Source organism: Sesamum indicum, linkage group LG3 (assembly GCF_000512975.1).
Source record: "Sesamum indicum cultivar Zhongzhi No. 13 linkage group LG3, S_indicum_v1.0, whole genome shotgun sequence".
Lineage (NCBI taxonomy): Eukaryota > Viridiplantae > Streptophyta > Magnoliopsida > Lamiales > Pedaliaceae > Sesamum > Sesamum indicum.
Window position 1 is genome coordinate 4935245 of NC_026147.1, and position 17601 is coordinate 4952845.

The following is a 17601-nucleotide window of genomic DNA, read 5'->3' on the forward strand; positions in this document are numbered from 1 at the left end:
GTTTCAGTATTAGGGGCTAGAACAGTCTGCTCCTCCTCTACAGTGTTATTTTCTTGCAGCTGATGTTTTAATCTTCTGATCTCGTCTTCTTTTTCTTCTAGTTTCTCTTGCAAGATCACCACCTGTCACAATAGCAACCACGTTAATATGCAAAATCAAGCAAAGGACCTACTAAAGTTCTGATGCATTAAGTCAGAATCGCTGCATAATCTTCCACAATTAGGTTAGTTGTGTACGTAAGAAAGGCAAACTAAACAATAACAATAATAAAGCAGCGAAATAATTATGAGGTTAGATGAAACAATAAACAGGAACAATTACAATAGAACACAGCTATGTAATGTGGACGTTGATGAGTATGGAACGAATCTCATGTATTGAAGGAAGTTTAAGTTTGCTCCTGAAAATAGTAATAGCTTATCCTGAATCATGTAACGATTTGAAGCACTGTCAAAAATAAATCAAAAACAGGGATGTACCAATTCATTTGATCTATCAACATCACCGGTTAGTCTGTCCATCTGCTTGCATAATGCTGCAGAAAAATGTAAATATGTCAGTATTCACATAAATCAGTAAGGCATAAACCGAGAGAATAGTAGATAACTTCAGAAACTTATAATCTACCATAAGATCCTAAGTCCAAGCAGCATTGGGAAAGTCATTAAAAACTTAAGTGAAATGCTACTTTTCTTGTCACCCAAGAAGAAAGAAAACAGCAAGTCGTGTCAAATTTGATGTACACCAAATGCACAACAAAATACAAAATACAGCCACACAATGTATGATGCACATGAAAATTAAAATAGAGTGCAGGCATCCCCACACTACTGCTACTGCTACTGCTACATAACCATACACCAAATCCTCCTTCTAACAGAGTTGATTTCCATACATACAATAGCATGTGACGTGGAATTGTTGCCAAGTCAGGGTATGACTATCGCAAATGCAAAGCAACTATATCTTATTCGTAGTATATAACCATCTAATCAATCACACAGCAGCGTGGAATGATCAGAAATGTTATGTAAAACTAACCTTCAAAGTGACTTCGGAGTTCAGCATTCTGAGATTTTTGTGAAGCAAGTTTCATTGCCAGCTCATGCATCTACAATAAACAGCAAAGGAAAAATAAACAATAGAACCACCGAACTTAATCAATATAGTAAAGATTCCAATCATGCTACAAGCTAATGTACGATAGAAATTCTTGGTTAAAAATCCATTGCCCTATTCATCCTTATCAACTAAGCTAAAGATATTCAAGTTTCTGGAATTCTTGTTTTGGCAACTCTTCTGAGTAAGTGAGCAACCGTAGGCAACCACTAGATGACCTCCCTATTGTAAAAATAATCAAAACCTCTAGAAGTATCTTTTGAAAGAATCCATTCAATACCTTTCCTTCATTGGCTTGGTTGCCAATCTCCTCATTCTCTTCCTGCAGGGTCCTGCATTTTGCCATTAACATCTTTCCCATTTTACTTTGTGGGGTGAAACTGACTGCAGCTATATTGTCTTGCAACTCTTTAACTTTCTTATCCTTCTCTTCCACCAAATTCTGGCAAATTGTTCAGGCAAAAATCAGTTATTGCCAAATACATGTCTACATAAGCATAAAGTTGTCAGCAGATTTGTTTTTGAAGTGGTGAAAGCAAGCAAAAATCAAGCACAACAAGAGACAAATGAAGAGTAATATAAAGCATAGTTACAAAAAGTAGAGTCAGAAGTTATTAAGCATGGGAATTTTTGCAAAGGAAGAAGTAAGAATCTCTTCAGAATTCTAGCACAAATAGCAAAGATACAATAGTCCTCATGGTCTTACAATGTCATACATTTTAAATAATCACTCTACAACTGTAAAAAGTATAACCAAGTTATCAGATTACAAGTACGTAGTTTCTTACCAATTAGCTAACACGACTAGCATTAGAAATATTAGATATAAAAAGTTTTTGCCGAGCTTAAAAAAAAGCGCTTTTCAGCTTCTGACTCTAAAAAAGTACTTTTAAGGAGTTTGGGGTGCCAACTTCTTTGTGAAACTGCTAAGAAAAGGGCTTCTAGGCCAGGGTGCTTCTAGCTGCTTTGGCTTTTTGATAAATAGATTTAACTTCATCTTTTACGAATTTAACCTCATAATAATCTTAATTTAACTTTATTGTTCTAATTTATTCTAAAGTTGCATATTTAAAGTTAATATCGCAATTTTTAAATAATTTGAATAATTTAACAATAATCAAATTTCTACTTTCACATATTAAATAACATATTTTATTTGCTATATTATCTAATTATATTATCCCTATATCATTAAAAAATATAAATTAAATGGCTATGATTAATTAATAAAACAATTTTTTTGCCATCATGCAAGTTTAATCATTGTGTATGAATCAACAATTATATATTATTACTTAGTGGAGCATTATGAGATTAAACATTCGCTTTTTTCTATTATTATTTAAAAGAAATAATTACGAAATATACTAATCAAAATAAAAATTTATTGTTTTTTTTGGAAAAGATAATTATTATAGACAACAAGAAGTGCAAATATAGGCAGAAATAGCATCTTTCTAATAAATGGGGCCAAAATGGCCTTTAATCAATTAAGTTTGTTTAAGAAGTGATCTTTCCCAAAATACTAACCAACTTAGCTTTTGTATGCTTTTCACTTTTTTTACAAACACTGCCCACTTTTAATTCTACTACAACTTCCAACTTTTTGTACAAAAATACTTCTATAAAACGAGAAGTTTTCGCAAACACTCCCATAATCTCATAGTTCTAGAATCACACAATCAGTTAAATCCAATTCATTACCAGTCCAAAAATGATCCTATCTTTCATTGACAACTTACCAAGTGTCCACATACAACAACTTGAACACCAGAATTCTTTTCTTCTGTACCATAATCCACAAAATGCAGCCAAAAGATTCAATTCATTGAATGTCAGGCCAGCATGTGAGCAACATTATTAAAAAGCTTATGTCCTTTTCGTCAGTTCATGAAAATATAACCCTAATTAGAGGACAGTCTAATGGAAGATAAGGCATTTTATTAATTTTTCAGGAAGCCATTCTGTACTGTATAAGAATGAAACAAGCACATAGCAAGCAAAAAGCACTTTGTCAACACCCAATTAGGAAGTATGGACAAATGCTGACAAGAGAAATTCAGTTGTAACTATAAGTACAATTCTAAAAGAGCACCTTTAATCTTGTGAACTCTTCATGGATAGCTGGGTCTAGCAATAATCTCCTTGCCTGCCAGGTTATCACAAAACAAACAACAGTAAAGAGAAGAAAAGGAAATAAACCAAATAACTCATTACAACTCAAATTTAAGCAGTTTTCTTTTTCCCCTCCACACTTAACTCAAGCTAGGAAACTGCTTTTCCAGTTTAAGAACTGAAATAGCGAGAGATTCTTGTTTTGGGATGAGCTTGGAACCAGATTTTCAGAAGTTGAAAATTTTGGAGCATTTAAAAGGAAAGGAAGAAAAGAGAGCGAGAGAAACTAAGGGGCAAATATCATTTTACTATACTTTGCTTTTCTATGGGAGTGATGGCCATGGAGTAACATGAAAGTGGTATAGAATGACACTATTTCCCACTATACCTGCATTGACGGTGGTTTCAGCTGAGCTCTTAAATCTCGAACAGCAGACTGTGACCAAGTTAGAAGGAGAGATGGTGAGAACAGAAATAAAGCACAACAGGCAATGGAAAACTTATTTCTAACTAAAAGTAACAACTTTATACACAACCATATAACAAAGGAAACTAATGTTGGTGCTCTAACAAGTGTCTTGTACATGATTTTAACACCATTAACTATCACAACACAAGCCATTCAAAATTGATTGTACATCCAACCACAAAAGGAATGACAAAGACTTGCAATCACACAAACTATCAGCATTTACCACTGTTGCTTCTCAGATATTCTGGTCCCACCCGTGTACAAGGCACCAGAAAAAAAATGTATTTTCTTTACATCACTGATATGATACAAGTACTGAGCAAATCTTTCCGAAAACATAAATACATTACTAATTATTATGAATAAAATAGCTATTGTAATAATCACAGTTATCATCACAGTGGAAAGAATTGGAGTAGAAAATATCAACAAGAAACAAAGAAAAAACATGGTATGCAGGAAAATATTATTTTGTGACATGGAATCCAATTCTAACATTATTCACCACATAATGAGGCTTGCAGTTAAGCTGCTGAATTAAAGGACTTAATATGATGGCATGGTCATGTCCAATGGCATTTGACTGGAATTAAGATACATCTTCTATCAGAGGACCACTTCAATTTCATGAAGTAAAATATTGGTCTTAACATACGCATATTCACCATGTTTGCTCAAACTTAATGAATTCTCATCTTCTTCATAAAAATTGTCAATAAGCACAGGCGTAAACTGCATGCAAGTACGCAGTTAAAAATGCAAATCTAAATAATAACTTTTCTCACCTTCAATTCAGCTATCTCCTGCTCTCGTTTTGCAAATGTCACAATGAACGCAGCCTCTTTTTTCTTTGCTTTCTCAAGCTAACAACAAAAGATAAAGCAAAATTAAATAGATTTATCAAGTACAAAACTTCAAATCTAAGGGGCCTCATATAGCAGACATACTTGCTCTCGCAAAGACTCCTCGGACGACCTCAGAGTCTGAAGGTAGCTGACCACAAATTTTGGTTCTAACAAAAAAACAGGAAAGTAGTTTTGTCAAAAAAAACAACAATCACAAAAATGTTAGGAAAGCTTTAACCATTGATACAAAAACCAGAAACGAACCAGGAGTTGCGCCATGGGGTATGAAGGATTCGTGCTGAAAAGATGAATGCCACTTTTGAATCTCAGATTTAGCATCTTCCAGTTTTGTCTGAAGTGAACAAACCAAGATCACAGAACCAGTTAGCAGTTAAAAGAATATCTCCTACTGAACAATAATAACGCCAAAATACTTAGACCATCGTGACCAAGAGATGCTGAACTGTAGACAAGAAATATAAAAAGAAAAATTTCAGCAAAACTGGATGTGATACATACCTGGCATCTTGAGAGTTCATCTTGACAGTTCTTGAGACTACCAAAAAAAAAAAAAAAGGCCACAGAAACATGCCAATAAGCTCTTGCAGTCTAAAAAGATACATAGAAATTGGTGGCTTTAGCTTTATAAGTGCCTGCTATGTATCAAAAATATCAACCACCACAAGTTTATTGCATCAATATTATTTCAGAAGACAAAACAAAAATTAAATCTAACAAGGAACTATACCTCTCACGAAGAGATAATATCATCCCGGTTGCCACTCCAGGTGCTGTTTCCTCTACTTTCAGGTTAGCCTTAGGTGTCAACACACAAATGGAGAGTCAAAAGAAACTCATATAAGCATAACGTAGCAGGCACAATGTACTAAACTTGGACAAATTAACAAATAACTGAAAACTACAAATATTAAGCAATCCTTCATTCTTAGTTCTTATTGCTCCAACATGATTGCATGCCAAGATTAAGAACAGCTTCAGTGCATGAAACCTATAGTAAGTTATATAAAGTAACTTGAAAAAGCTATGAAAAATAACCATAGGATAATGGTTTCATTTTGCAGAAGAAGATAAATTTCAATAATAAATTAATTTATACAACTCTCCTACTGGCTATCTTAAACTTTTTCTTTATTTGATAAGATTGCAGCAATAATAAGCCAATGCTGATACAAGCACCATTGCAACTTATAAACCATCACTATCCTCGCTCAAAATGCCAGACAGAGCCGTAATGGACCACCATCCTCTCTTAACGTTCACACACTAAACAAAAGAATCTGATTTCAGAATTTCTAATCATAAACACATCAGTATCTGCTAACCAGCAAGCAAGAATAATAATGCAAGACTAAAATGACAAAGCTCCAGGGAGAATGCTAATTAATGGAAAAACATTCGTATAACAAATAAAAAAGACATGAAGCAAAACTCGTGCTCCCCAAAGCAGTGAAGAACGAAAAAGTTACCTTTTTTGACCCGAAAATATCATCTTCGTCATCGTCAAGATCCCCAAAGCTTCTCTTGTTACCTAAAATCAAAACCGCATTTTCAACAACGGCGATAGCATAAAATAAAATTCATTGCAGGCATGAACCAACTCAATTGAATTAATTAGTCTTAAAACCTGAACGTCTTGCAACATTCCCTCCGGGAAAATCACCACCAAAATCATCTTCCTGCAAATTTTCAAGTATTATCCGCAAGACAACTAAAGGGGAATATAAATAAAAAAAAAAAAAAAAGAAGCACAACACCATAACAAACAGAATCACATAAAACGCGGTGATTGCAATCAAAGAAGCAGTAGATGTAGAAGGATCTTACGTCATCGAGATGGTCATGTGACGCCATTGGAATTGAACTGTCAATTTGGAACTGAAATTCCAAACCCTAGTTGGAGCGAAATCAGAGAGGTGTACGATTGAGAATTGGGATACCGTTCCAGAGGAAGAAAGCCGAGTTGGGTTATAATCATGTATGGATAGAATACAAGCTTATCGTACAACCTGCACGTGGCACTAGAAGACTGGACATCCTTGTGTCGTTTTGATACTTTTTAATAGGATTAAATGCAATTCACCCCTGTATTAATGGAAATGAATCATTTACCTTTTGTGAAAAACAAAACAGCCCTTTTTTTATTTATTAATTTTAAAATATAAGATATTTTTATGTCTTTTTTATTTAATAACTGTTGGATATTGATTAATCTATGGCTTAAATTTAATTCATAAATCAACAATGTAGATTTATCTAATTCAAATCAACGGTTTAAATTTAAATTAATAAAATTAAAATTATATATTATATATAATTAAATTCGAATACTCTTATACTATTTACATGTATTTATATATAATTATATATAGAGAGAGAAGAGAGGGGGGGAAGGGGGAAGGCAGGTAAGGAGGAGGAAGGCGGCGGTGGAGGAGGTCCGGTTATAGAAAGGGAAAGAACAAGGGAAAAAATATATATATATATATATATATCTTATTTTTATATAACTAATATATAAAAATTTAACATGTTTAAAATAATAGTTTTATTGGTTAAAAATTATGCTGAGATGCACATAAGATGCGTGTAGTGCATAACTAGATCTAAGAGGTATTTTGCTCTGTTTCTAATAACACAGTGGGGTAAATTAGTATTATTTTTCACAAGGGGGTAAATTGTTTATTTTACTTAATACATGGGGTAAATTACAATTTTTTCCCTTTTTAATAAGAGTTCTTTTCCATTTTTCTCCTTTAGAAAAAATAAATATTTATTTTCTGTATAATTAGGTTCATTCGACCAAAAAAAATAAATAATAGTCAATCAGTAATTTTATATCTATTAATAATGACAATTACGGTAAATTATAACTAGCTCTCCTAAAATTTGACATAATTACAAATTCCTCTTCATTGTTTAAGAATTACAAAATGCCCCTTGATTTTAATGATCGTCCAACGATTAGTCCAATTAGTTAACCTCTGTTAGTTTACATCTATTTTTTAGTGAATTGCTCAAAATACCTTTGTGTGATTATAAATTATAATTTTACTTTTCAAAATTTTTTGAAGTTTTTCTACATATTAAATGGACATTGTTTAAGAATTTTTTTAATTGAAACAAAACAAAATAAGGGCAAAACAAAGAATTGCAAGTCTCCATTCAAGGGTACATAATTTCATTTAACGCCAACTGGGTATTGACAACTGACAAATTTTTAAATAAGGAGATGATATTTGTAATTATGTCAAATCTTATAGACATATAAACTTGTTGTAATTTACCTTTATAATTAGATAACAATAATTGTGATATTTTATGTTGGTGAATTATAAATATAGATATACGTTTTATTTAATTTTATGATTGTAATATTATGATATTAGTTCATCTGAAAATCAATTGAATAACGAGGTACGAAAATACACACTATGTTTGTTTTCATTTTCAAGTTATTTTCGAAACAAGTCAAAATATACCCAATGTTTGCCATCATTCAAAAACACCTTATTTAGGTGTTTTTAACTGTTTTAACAAAAATACATGCATATATATATACATACACATATACATAAATATATATAAAAAATACATGATTTGACAATAAATAGTAATTTTTGTCTCCCAAAACACAACATTAAACATATAATACTTATTTTAAATTATATCCAAAAATAAATCCAAACATACATACTATCTCTAACACACACTTATTTATCTTTATTTTTCTCTCTCTATCTACATAAAATACAACAAAACATTCAGAAAACGAATCCAAATATTATGACAATGTTTTGCAAAAATGAATAGAATAATAAAGGACTTGGCCCGTGAGTTTTCTTTCTCATGGCCCTTTATATAAAACTTGGACTTAGCCATATTAATTATTTTCGTTAAGGCCCATTTACTTTTGATATGATTTATACGAATAAAAGAATAAATCGAGATTAAATGTAGGGTAAATTACAATAATTTTTTCTAAAGGTTTGACATATTACGAATACCTCTTTATTATTTGAAAAATTATCAATACCCCTTGATTTTAACGGTCGTCTAACAATTAATTCAATCCATTAGTTTCAATTAGGTTTTTATCTATTTATGTGGTGAACTGATCAAAATGGCCTTGTGGACTAAGAATTATAATTTTATTTTATTTTTTTAAAAAAAAATCTTATGGACTGAGTGGATAATTTTTTAAAAAAAAATTTCAAATATTATCATCCACCCCGTCTAATTATTTTAATATTTTTTTTAAGAAAAATACAATAATGGCAAAATTCAGAATTTCATACATCCATCTAAAAATTACATAAATTTATCAAACATCAGGAAGTATCTGTAATTTTTCAAACAATAAAAAAAATATTCATAACAAGAAAATTTTATCTTCATATAATTTTTCAAGATTTGTTGAAGTAGGTAAGAAAACATGTCCGATTAGATGAGAACACATGCACAAACATGATCATCTTTGTAATAAAATGTTGGGTAAAAGGGTGGTATGTCCTCCATCTAGCACAACCCTAGGCTACTAATATAAATCTTGTTAGTATCTACTTTGCTGTACAATTCTATATTTCTAGGGCACTCAATCTTAATTTGTTTTTGTATTAAAGAATTTGCACTTTTTGGTTTGGTAAGATCATACAAATATGGAAGATGAAGACAACAAACCTTTTCTTCCTACCTTAAAAGAAGTAATATATATCTCAATTTCAAACTTTGCTGCTAATGGCTGTCCAAATTCAAAGTCCCACTTGCCCCTTTTGGGATAATTGCTAGGGTTTATAACTTGGACATGCATAGACCATATGGTATATGTTATTCATTTAATTTTTAGTCTATATAAATAATTCTTGTTATGCAATTTATTCAAAGATTTGTTTAATTACGGAATAGACGCTGTCATAGCCAAAACATATAAGTCATATATAATTAAATCAGGGTAAATTACATTTTGTTATTCGAACTGTACCCCTTTTCATATTTTGCCATTGACACTCTCTTGTGTGTTAGTTTACTATCTCAATTTTGCGAAATTTGCACTTTGTCATATATCACCGTCTTTTTGTTGATTGTTCTGCTGAAAAAAACATCACATTTTGTGCATACATGAAAAATACGACATCACATAATCCTTAAATATCATGTGTGCACAACATGCAGTGGCTTTTCAACAAAAATCTTGGTTGGTAACTAGTTACAAATGACAAAGTGCAAAATTTAGTAAACTTGAAATGGTAAATTGACACAAAAAAAAAATTTAGATGCCAAAGCGTAAAAACAGTCATAGTTCATGTGGCAAAATGTAACCCATAAATCAATTGCGTGTATTCATAAATACATATTATGTACTTTATCACTCTTTTTTAAATTATATATGAAACATGTGCATACATTTATTAAGTATAATATACTCGTCATGTAATTAATTTGAACTTAATCAGGCTCGATGCAGGCTGAATTTCGTCGGGTTGATCAAAGATCAATATATATGATACAAAACCCTAAATTTAATTAAATCATTAATGCATGTTTGGTTGGTGAAAAAAGTAGTTAACCCTAACTAATTAACTACATTCTTGATTAATGTCCGAACCCACAACATAATCTAGCCACTTAAGACTTCAAAATGCCTAATAATTTTGCACCCTCCATTAATCATGCTATCTTTCTTACCACATCAATTTTCCAGCCACAATTATTTTAAAGTTTCAACAAGATTTCCGTGATTGGCTCTTGCCATAATCACACACACACACACACATGTGTGTGTGTGTGTGTGGTGGGTGGGGGATGTCGCCCCACGGATGGTATGTAGCACGTGAGGCTAGCACTAATTGAAATGATTTTAGTTTTAGGGTTTTCTCTATGTATAGTGTGAGCATCAAGATTGTGTGGTTTGGTCTAGTGATGATAGTGTATCTTTTTGACATGGATGTTGGAGGGCAAGACACTGTAGGAGAGTGTGATTGGTGGGAAATAATGTTAATTTTTTGTCGGGGATTGATGTCATCAGTTTAATTTTGAACTTTAATTGTGTTGGATTAATGCATTAATTCAGGTTGGAAACGTAATTAGTGTAATTAATTGGACAGCCAATGATAAATGAATAAATTAAATCCATAAGTTACCTACTAATTAATTAGGTCCATCTATTTTGATAGTTGACGTGGGGTCCCTCCGATAATTGAAAAATTATCAAAACGTCCTTTAAAAAATAAAGAATAATTAAATATTCTAAAACTATGTATTTTTATTTGGGATTGAATTACATCAGATATGTAGGATCGGACCGAGTCGACCTAACCTAATAATGTCATGGCATAATCCAGCACATCTAATCTCTCCTACATCGACGCGACAACGGCTACTGATGAATTACGTCACTTTGATGTGACTGACCCAAATGATCATATTTATAAACACCCCTCAACCTCAAATGACAAAGTAAGTGATTCAAACCGCATTTAGTGTACGAAGTTTTATCCTCGTATCAATGTCCACTAATTAGGTATCACAGAATTATAATTGAGGCCTATTCAGTGTATTCTTAATTATACTCGTGTGTGTGTATATATATATATAGGATCAAAAAAGTTAAAATTCAAAATAATGTACAACTTGAAGTACAAATATTACAACCTTAAAAACGTACACGGAGTTGAGCAGTTGAAGGGCAATAGTTGTTGCTAAATGAATGGTTTTGGAGTAATAATTGGATTCTGTTGGTCCTAAATCGAATGATTATTTATTGATCATTTCTTCAACAATAAATTGCTATTAGACTTCTGTACAGACGTGTGCAATGAAATCATACTGAAAGATCGCTTTATTTTAAAATTTAAATTTATTAGAGAAAAAACAGTGATAATTTAATTTCAAATGAATATAATTAACATAATATTCAATAATTAATAATAACTTTAATAAAAAAAAAACTAACATAACAACTAATTTAATTTGATTATTTTTTTTAAAATCTCAAAGCCAAATAAAAAATTAACATAATAAATATTGTCTAAGAAATTAAATTTTTCGACTTTCATTATTCCATTCTATAGTCCTTGTGACATTTACTTGTCGGAAAATATCGCATGTCGTTAATTTTTTTTATACATTTATTTTTTATCACAATCAAAAGAATTCTGAATTCAATTAATTCAAAAATTAATTAAATCAAGTGGATTAAATTTGAGACAAAACACTAAAAAATTAATTAAATCAAGTCCTTTTTTTTTTTTTTTTAAATGTGTGTGTAATCTAATATCATTAATTTCCATGTGATTGATGATGGGATCTGTAATTAAGCATATTAATTAGTGGGCTATAATTGAAGCTTAAAAGTTAATCTAATATTATTGTCAAAAAGTGAGTGGGGGAGTAGTGGTTGATAGAGATGAATGGTCGGAGGTACGAGCTTTTTTGAAATTTGACATAATTATAAATATTATATTATTGTTTGAAAAATTATCAATACTCCCTGATTTTAACAGTTGTTCAACATTTAGCCCAATCCGTTAATCTGCATTAGGTTTTCATCGATTTTTCATGGTGAACTAGTCGGAATGGCCTTATAGATTATAAAATATATTTTTTTAATTTTTTTTAAGAAAATACGGACAATGTAGACAATTTTTTATATTTTTTCAAAATTTTCCATTCAATTTTGTCAATTGTTTTTTTATTTTTTGGAAATGAAAATAACAAGAACAAAGCTGACAATTTTAGACCTACATCAAAGGATTACATAAATTTATCAGACATTATAAAGTAATGATGTTTTTCAAATAATGAGAGAGTATTCGTAATTATGATAAATTTTAGAAAAAATTTATTGTAATTTACAACAATGAATTATAGAAAACATTTCATTTGAATTTTGTAGAGGAAAAGGAAAAGAATAGAAAAAAAAAGAAAAGAAAAGTGAAAATGGAAAAGGAAGAAGGTGGTGACATGTGAAATTACAAGAATGATTTTTTTAATAAAAAAATATTAATAATTTTAATTAATTAATATATTATTACAATATTCAGTACGCAATACATCAATATTTTCAAATCAGATAATAAATTCAAAATAAATAAATAAAAACACACATTAGAGAAAAAAATTGACATTTTACCATGACAATTTTAACGGTAGTAAATATTAGTGATCACGGTCATACAACGGTTGTTGGTCGTGATTTTTGTAAGTGTGTTTAAAACACTCGAGCCATAAAAAGAAAACATTTGTTATGTTTTTTTACATTAATAAAAGTAATTTTTCAGTACGATTATTATTAAAAATAGACTAAATAAATATATGGAGAAATCAACGTGAATGTTGTTTTCCAATCATTTTTTCTAAAGTTTTGAATAAAAAAATATTTTTATTTTTGAGAAAAAACAAAAGTGTCTCAAAAGTGTTAATGGGGTGTGTTTTTTTTCTTGCACGCACGCAATAAAATCACTTTTGTCCATTAGAAGCTATTATTTCTATCCACATTAATCATACCACTTTATTCAAAAATTCTATTTCAAATTTGATCTTTAGTTGATTATGTCCATTTAATCCAAAAACATTTTCGTTATTTAATTATTATTATTACATCTTTATAATTAAGTGCTTATAATATTGTAACAAATTTGAGTTTAAATTGTTCATCTCTCTTTTGTTTGATTTACAATCTTGTCCTAATAGATTCATTTTAAGTATATCTAAAATTCGGGTAAATTACGATAGAAATCCCAAAAGTTTATTATAATTATTAATACCTTCTTATTATTTAAAAAAATTATAAATACCCATTGAAATTAACGGTAATCTAACAAATACCCCTTACATAAGCTGCTACGAGAGAGTATTTGTTATACGATCATTAATTTTATAAGGGTATTTATAATATTTTAAATAACGAGAAGGTATTTATAATTACGATAAACCTTAAAAAAGGATGTCTTAATTTACCCTTAAAAACTTTTGTGATTTCATTTTCATGGTTTCTTGAGTCCACAAAATTAATAATTTCACAAGTGCCCATTAACTTTTATTGCCTGTTTTTTTTTTTATTTTTTTCTCAAGAACATATTTGACTTAAGGGCCAAAAACAATTATGGGGTTGATGAAGATGAGCACGTGTGAGAGGTGTGTGTCCGAACCCACTCCCTCTGTGCTTTTATCATAACATTTTTGTCAATTTGGAGACAATTTCATTAACCACTTGAGTAAAAGTAAGAACAAGGATAAAAAAGTTGTAATGGGAGACCACATTAATTTTGCCTCTTTTTTCAACTTAGTTTGGCTTTCAAGTCACTAAAAGTGTATATATATATATACATGAGTTTTGATAAAAGTGTGAGGAAACTAAATAAAAGAAATCATAATGATATATATTTGAAATATATCCATCTTTTTTTGTGATTATTCAAATGAACAAATTCTCTATGTTTTTTTATCACTTATTTAATAAATTTATCGTCGTTAAATTTTCAAATAATATAGATTAATTGACAGTTTAAGGGAGTCTTCTTTTTTTCTAATGCATAGACTTAAGTTCGAAAACAAAATCTGCCGTATGAAATCTTGAGCTCAAACCATTGAGTTATTATCCCTATGGGTACGAGTCATTTTTAAAAAGGAAGGAACACAAAAGGGATGTGTTTCTTTCCTAATGAGAGTGGATATATACATATAAACATAGTAAAACAACACTAACAACACATGTGAATTGTCAATTCTGGCCCTGCACCACTAATCTTGGAGTTGGAACACAAAATCATCTGGAACAGTAAAATGTGCCCTGAAACAACAATCTCAACAGCCCACCACAAGAAGAAAGTCACCTAATATGGGGAGACAACAATTATTATCAGTAGAAAAAATGGCCAACAACAGTGGACTTTCACAATTACATGCCCTCAAGAATCATCAAATTTGGACCACCTTAAACTTTGATGCCATCTACAAATTCCTCTCCCTAAGCACCAAATTGGTTGGGATAACCTAAAAAGTTCTTTGCCATAACCAAGAGTTGTAATATTTGGCCCCGAAACTTATGTCACACGTTTACGGTTTTTCCGTGTGAACGAAAGGAAACACAGATTACGGTCAGAAATACGTAAAAAAGATCGGTCCATGACGTGGTAGGAGTGCATGGAAAACCTCAAAGTTGATGTCTCTTATATATACTTGGTTTTCCACCTGTGTTACAATCTTTTATTTTAAGGTTGTAAGTGTTAGCCCCCTCATGAAGGCAACTTTGAAGTACTTGACAGGAATTGCTGGCCCAAGTGGCTATGGCTCAAAGACAACTGCCGATGAAGTTGCTCAGGATTGCTTGTCTTCTATGCCAACATCTCACCAGCTCACTGCAATTGTCACTGGTTAGTCATGACTCTCATGTCTTTATCTGGATAAATGAAGATGCAATGAGCAATTTCTTTAGTATCTTTGAATAGAAAAGCATGACTCCGAAGCAAGTTTTTCAGACAGTTTACAAGGTGGTCTGAGTTTTTGTCATTCTTTCCAAGAATTTCTGTGCTGAACGGCCAGTGCTCTAGAGACAGCATTAGTTTTGTGTTTTAAGGAAAAGGGCTCAAGAAAAATTGGTTCTGATTCTTGTTTCTGCATTGAAATCCCATGATGCAAGAGCTTCATCACCTCCAAGCTTTTCTTGATCTTTAGCTGATGTTAGTTAGATCACTTCTTTCTTAACAGTACTAGTTATTTCATCCTTAAAAGTGGTGATGAGATGATCAATTCTTGTAGAATACACTAACACACACATGAATCAACTACCGTATTTTTTACATGAAACATCATTAAAATTTTCGGTTCTTGTTTGCACGAAAAGGCGCAACATCAGGCATCGGTGCTGAGACAGCAAGAGTGCTGGCCAAGAGGGGTGTGAGAGTAGTAATTCCAGCAAGGAATTTGAGGAAGGCAGAAAAGGTGAAGGAGAGTATACAAAGGGAGAGTCCAGAAGCCGAAATAATCATCTTGGAGATAGATTTGAGCTCATTTGCTTCAATCCAGAGATGTTGTTCTGAGTTCTTGTCTTTAGGACTACCTCTTCATATCCTCATGTATGCATTTTCTCTGTCTTTCTCTTTGTTGTTTTACTTTTCTGCTGTCTTTAATGTCTGAAACTGATGGAAAATACCAAAATTCCTACATCATGTGCAGAAACAATGCCGGCAAATACTCACAGAAGTTGGAATTTTCTGAGGACAAAATTGAGCTAACTTTTGCCACTAATTACTTAGGTATTTTTTCTCCTCCTCTTCTCTTAACTTTGAGTTTCTTAGTTTAATCAAGAACCACACTGAAATGTCTTTTTCTATTTTTTTTTCACCTCTCAGCATATGAATTGACATTAGTCCATGATCAAGAGTTGAAGCCATTTTGAATACGCTTTATTTTCTTCTGATATTATACTTCTCGACCATCGAACGTTGAACTTTAGAAGTTACTCATAGTTTGAATAACAACACAAACACAATGCTCTTAGTTTTTTTATCTCATTAACAGTTTTAGAATCATATCTTTCTGATAAGGGGTGTCGGCGTAATTGTTCAAATAGTAAATAATATTTTTTTTGTAAATTGGCAATGATTTAGGGGGTACTATGTAATTACCCCTAGTTACGATGTCCAATTTGAACTGTGTAAGAAAATGAAAAAGTGAAAGGGAACTGACACTTTTACTCTTGCCTTTTTTAAGGTCATTTTCTGTTAACAGAGATGCTGTTAGGGAAAATGGTGGAGACAGCATCACAATCCTGCATCCAAGGGAGAATAGTGAATGTCTCTTCTGTGATCCACAATTGGGTAGACAGAAAACACTTTTGTTTCAGCAAATTGCTCAGTCCAAAAAGGTAAAGAAAACATTGTCTTTACAGACAGCTGATGTCCTGAAAAACAAGAACCATGAAGCTGCTGAGGACTCAGTGTTTTTTCTTTTGCATATACTTTATGATTATTCCTTTGTTGCTCCTTCAACTTCATATTCTGGTTAAGTATGTGTAGTTCTCTTGCATGCAGTTACAACGGTACCCGCGCATATGCTCAATCAAAGCTAGCCAACATATTGCACGCCAAGGAACTAGCAAGACAGCTTAAGGTAAATTTTCTAGTCATCAATAGCACAGCCGTCTAGTAGTTAAGTTTTTAATACCCTACTTGAATGTTACAAGCTCGAATCTGATTGAAAACGTAGAGCTTCCTACTCTTTGTAGGTGTATTATGGAATAACAGTGACCTAATTATAATTCCGAATGCTTCATGTAGTTGAAGCAAGGGTTAGGAAAAGCAGCAATACAGACAAAATCTTAGTCTGACCATGATGTTCTTGTGGGAATCTAAACAGGCAAGAAAAGCAAATGTAACAATCAATGCTGTGCATCCAGGGATTGTGAAGACTGGGATTATCAGGGATTACAGAGGATTTATCACAGGCATGCATTGTCTTTTACAAGCCACTTTTGTTGAAGTTTTTGCTTTTGCAACTTACTAACATATCGCTTTATTTGAAAACTTTTAGATTCTTTATATTTTATGGCATCCAAGTTGCTCAAGTCAACATCACAGGTTTGTCCATGCATCCTTGTTTTCTTCCTTTTAGTTCAAGATTCCTTTTGACATATCTAAAGCTGCCTTCACCAATTGCAAACAATGTTAACTATCGATTGTTTCCAACCTTTTCTTGAAATTACAAAGACCTTTGTATTCTTACAGATTTATGTTTTGCTATCTGCAGGGAGCAGCAACAACATGTTACGTTGCATTAAGCCCACAGACCGCTGGGCTTAGTGGCAAATACTTTGCAGACTGCAACGAGAGTCGCTGCTCAGCACTGGCAAATGAAGAAGCTGAAGCTCGGAAACTATGGAAGCAAACACGTGCTTTGATACACAGGCGATTCCTTGTTCCAGTAGGCCAAAATGTTAAGGGCTCTTCCACAAATTAGACATAGGTATAGGCATGTAAATAATACACCAGTGTATCCAAGGCACAGAGGACAATCACACAAGTAGTCTACTCTTAG

At 31.8% G+C, this 17601-nt stretch overlaps 2 protein-coding genes across 3 annotated transcripts; one reads left to right on the top strand and one right to left on the bottom strand.

Annotated features, from left to right (window-relative positions):
- On the bottom strand, positions 3–6548 carry LOC105157458 (FKBP12-interacting protein of 37 kDa; the record flags this gene model as incomplete). The annotated part of the gene is made up of 14 exons (XM_011073866.2): positions 6397–6548; positions 6197–6248; positions 6039–6100; positions 5300–5367; positions 5071–5107; positions 4816–4903; positions 4654–4718; positions 4492–4569; positions 3623–3670; positions 3215–3268; positions 1400–1561; positions 1042–1111; positions 480–535; positions 3–122 (listed from the first exon to the last, which is right to left on the bottom strand). Coding segments are annotated over exons 1-14 (987 nt in total), but the record flags the coding sequence as incomplete, so codon positions are not given.
- Positions 14535–17550, top strand: LOC105157255 (short-chain dehydrogenase TIC 32, chloroplastic). 2 transcript variants are annotated; one of them, XM_020692309.1, is made up of 9 exons: positions 14538–14699; positions 14832–14939; positions 15410–15641; positions 15742–15821; positions 16279–16432; positions 16599–16677; positions 16924–17011; positions 17098–17144; positions 17314–17550. In XM_020692309.1, exons 2-9 carry the CDS (start codon positions 14903–14905, stop codon positions 17521–17523), a joined length of 927 nt encoding a protein of 308 aa, XP_020547968.1. In that variant the 5' UTR covers positions 14538–14699; positions 14832–14902; the 3' UTR covers positions 17524–17550. The 2 variants fall into 2 exon arrangements, with proteins under 2 accessions (XP_011071922.2, XP_020547968.1); XM_011073620.2 differs by having other exon boundaries at positions 14535–14939.

Bases quoted from the DNA above. Each gene is read 5' to 3' on its own strand.
- LOC105157255 (XM_011073620.2), top strand. From the start codon at position 14,729: ATGTCTCTTATATATACTTGGTTTTCCACCTGTGTTACAATCTTTTAT. The intron at 15,642-15,741 runs GTATGCATTTTC...CATCATGTGCAG, and splicing joins CTACCTCTTCATATCCTCAT to AAACAATGCCGGCAAATACT. The intron at 15,822-16,278 runs GTATTTTTTCTC...GCCTTTTTTAAG, and splicing joins TTTTGCCACTAATTACTTAG to GTCATTTTCTGTTAACAGAG.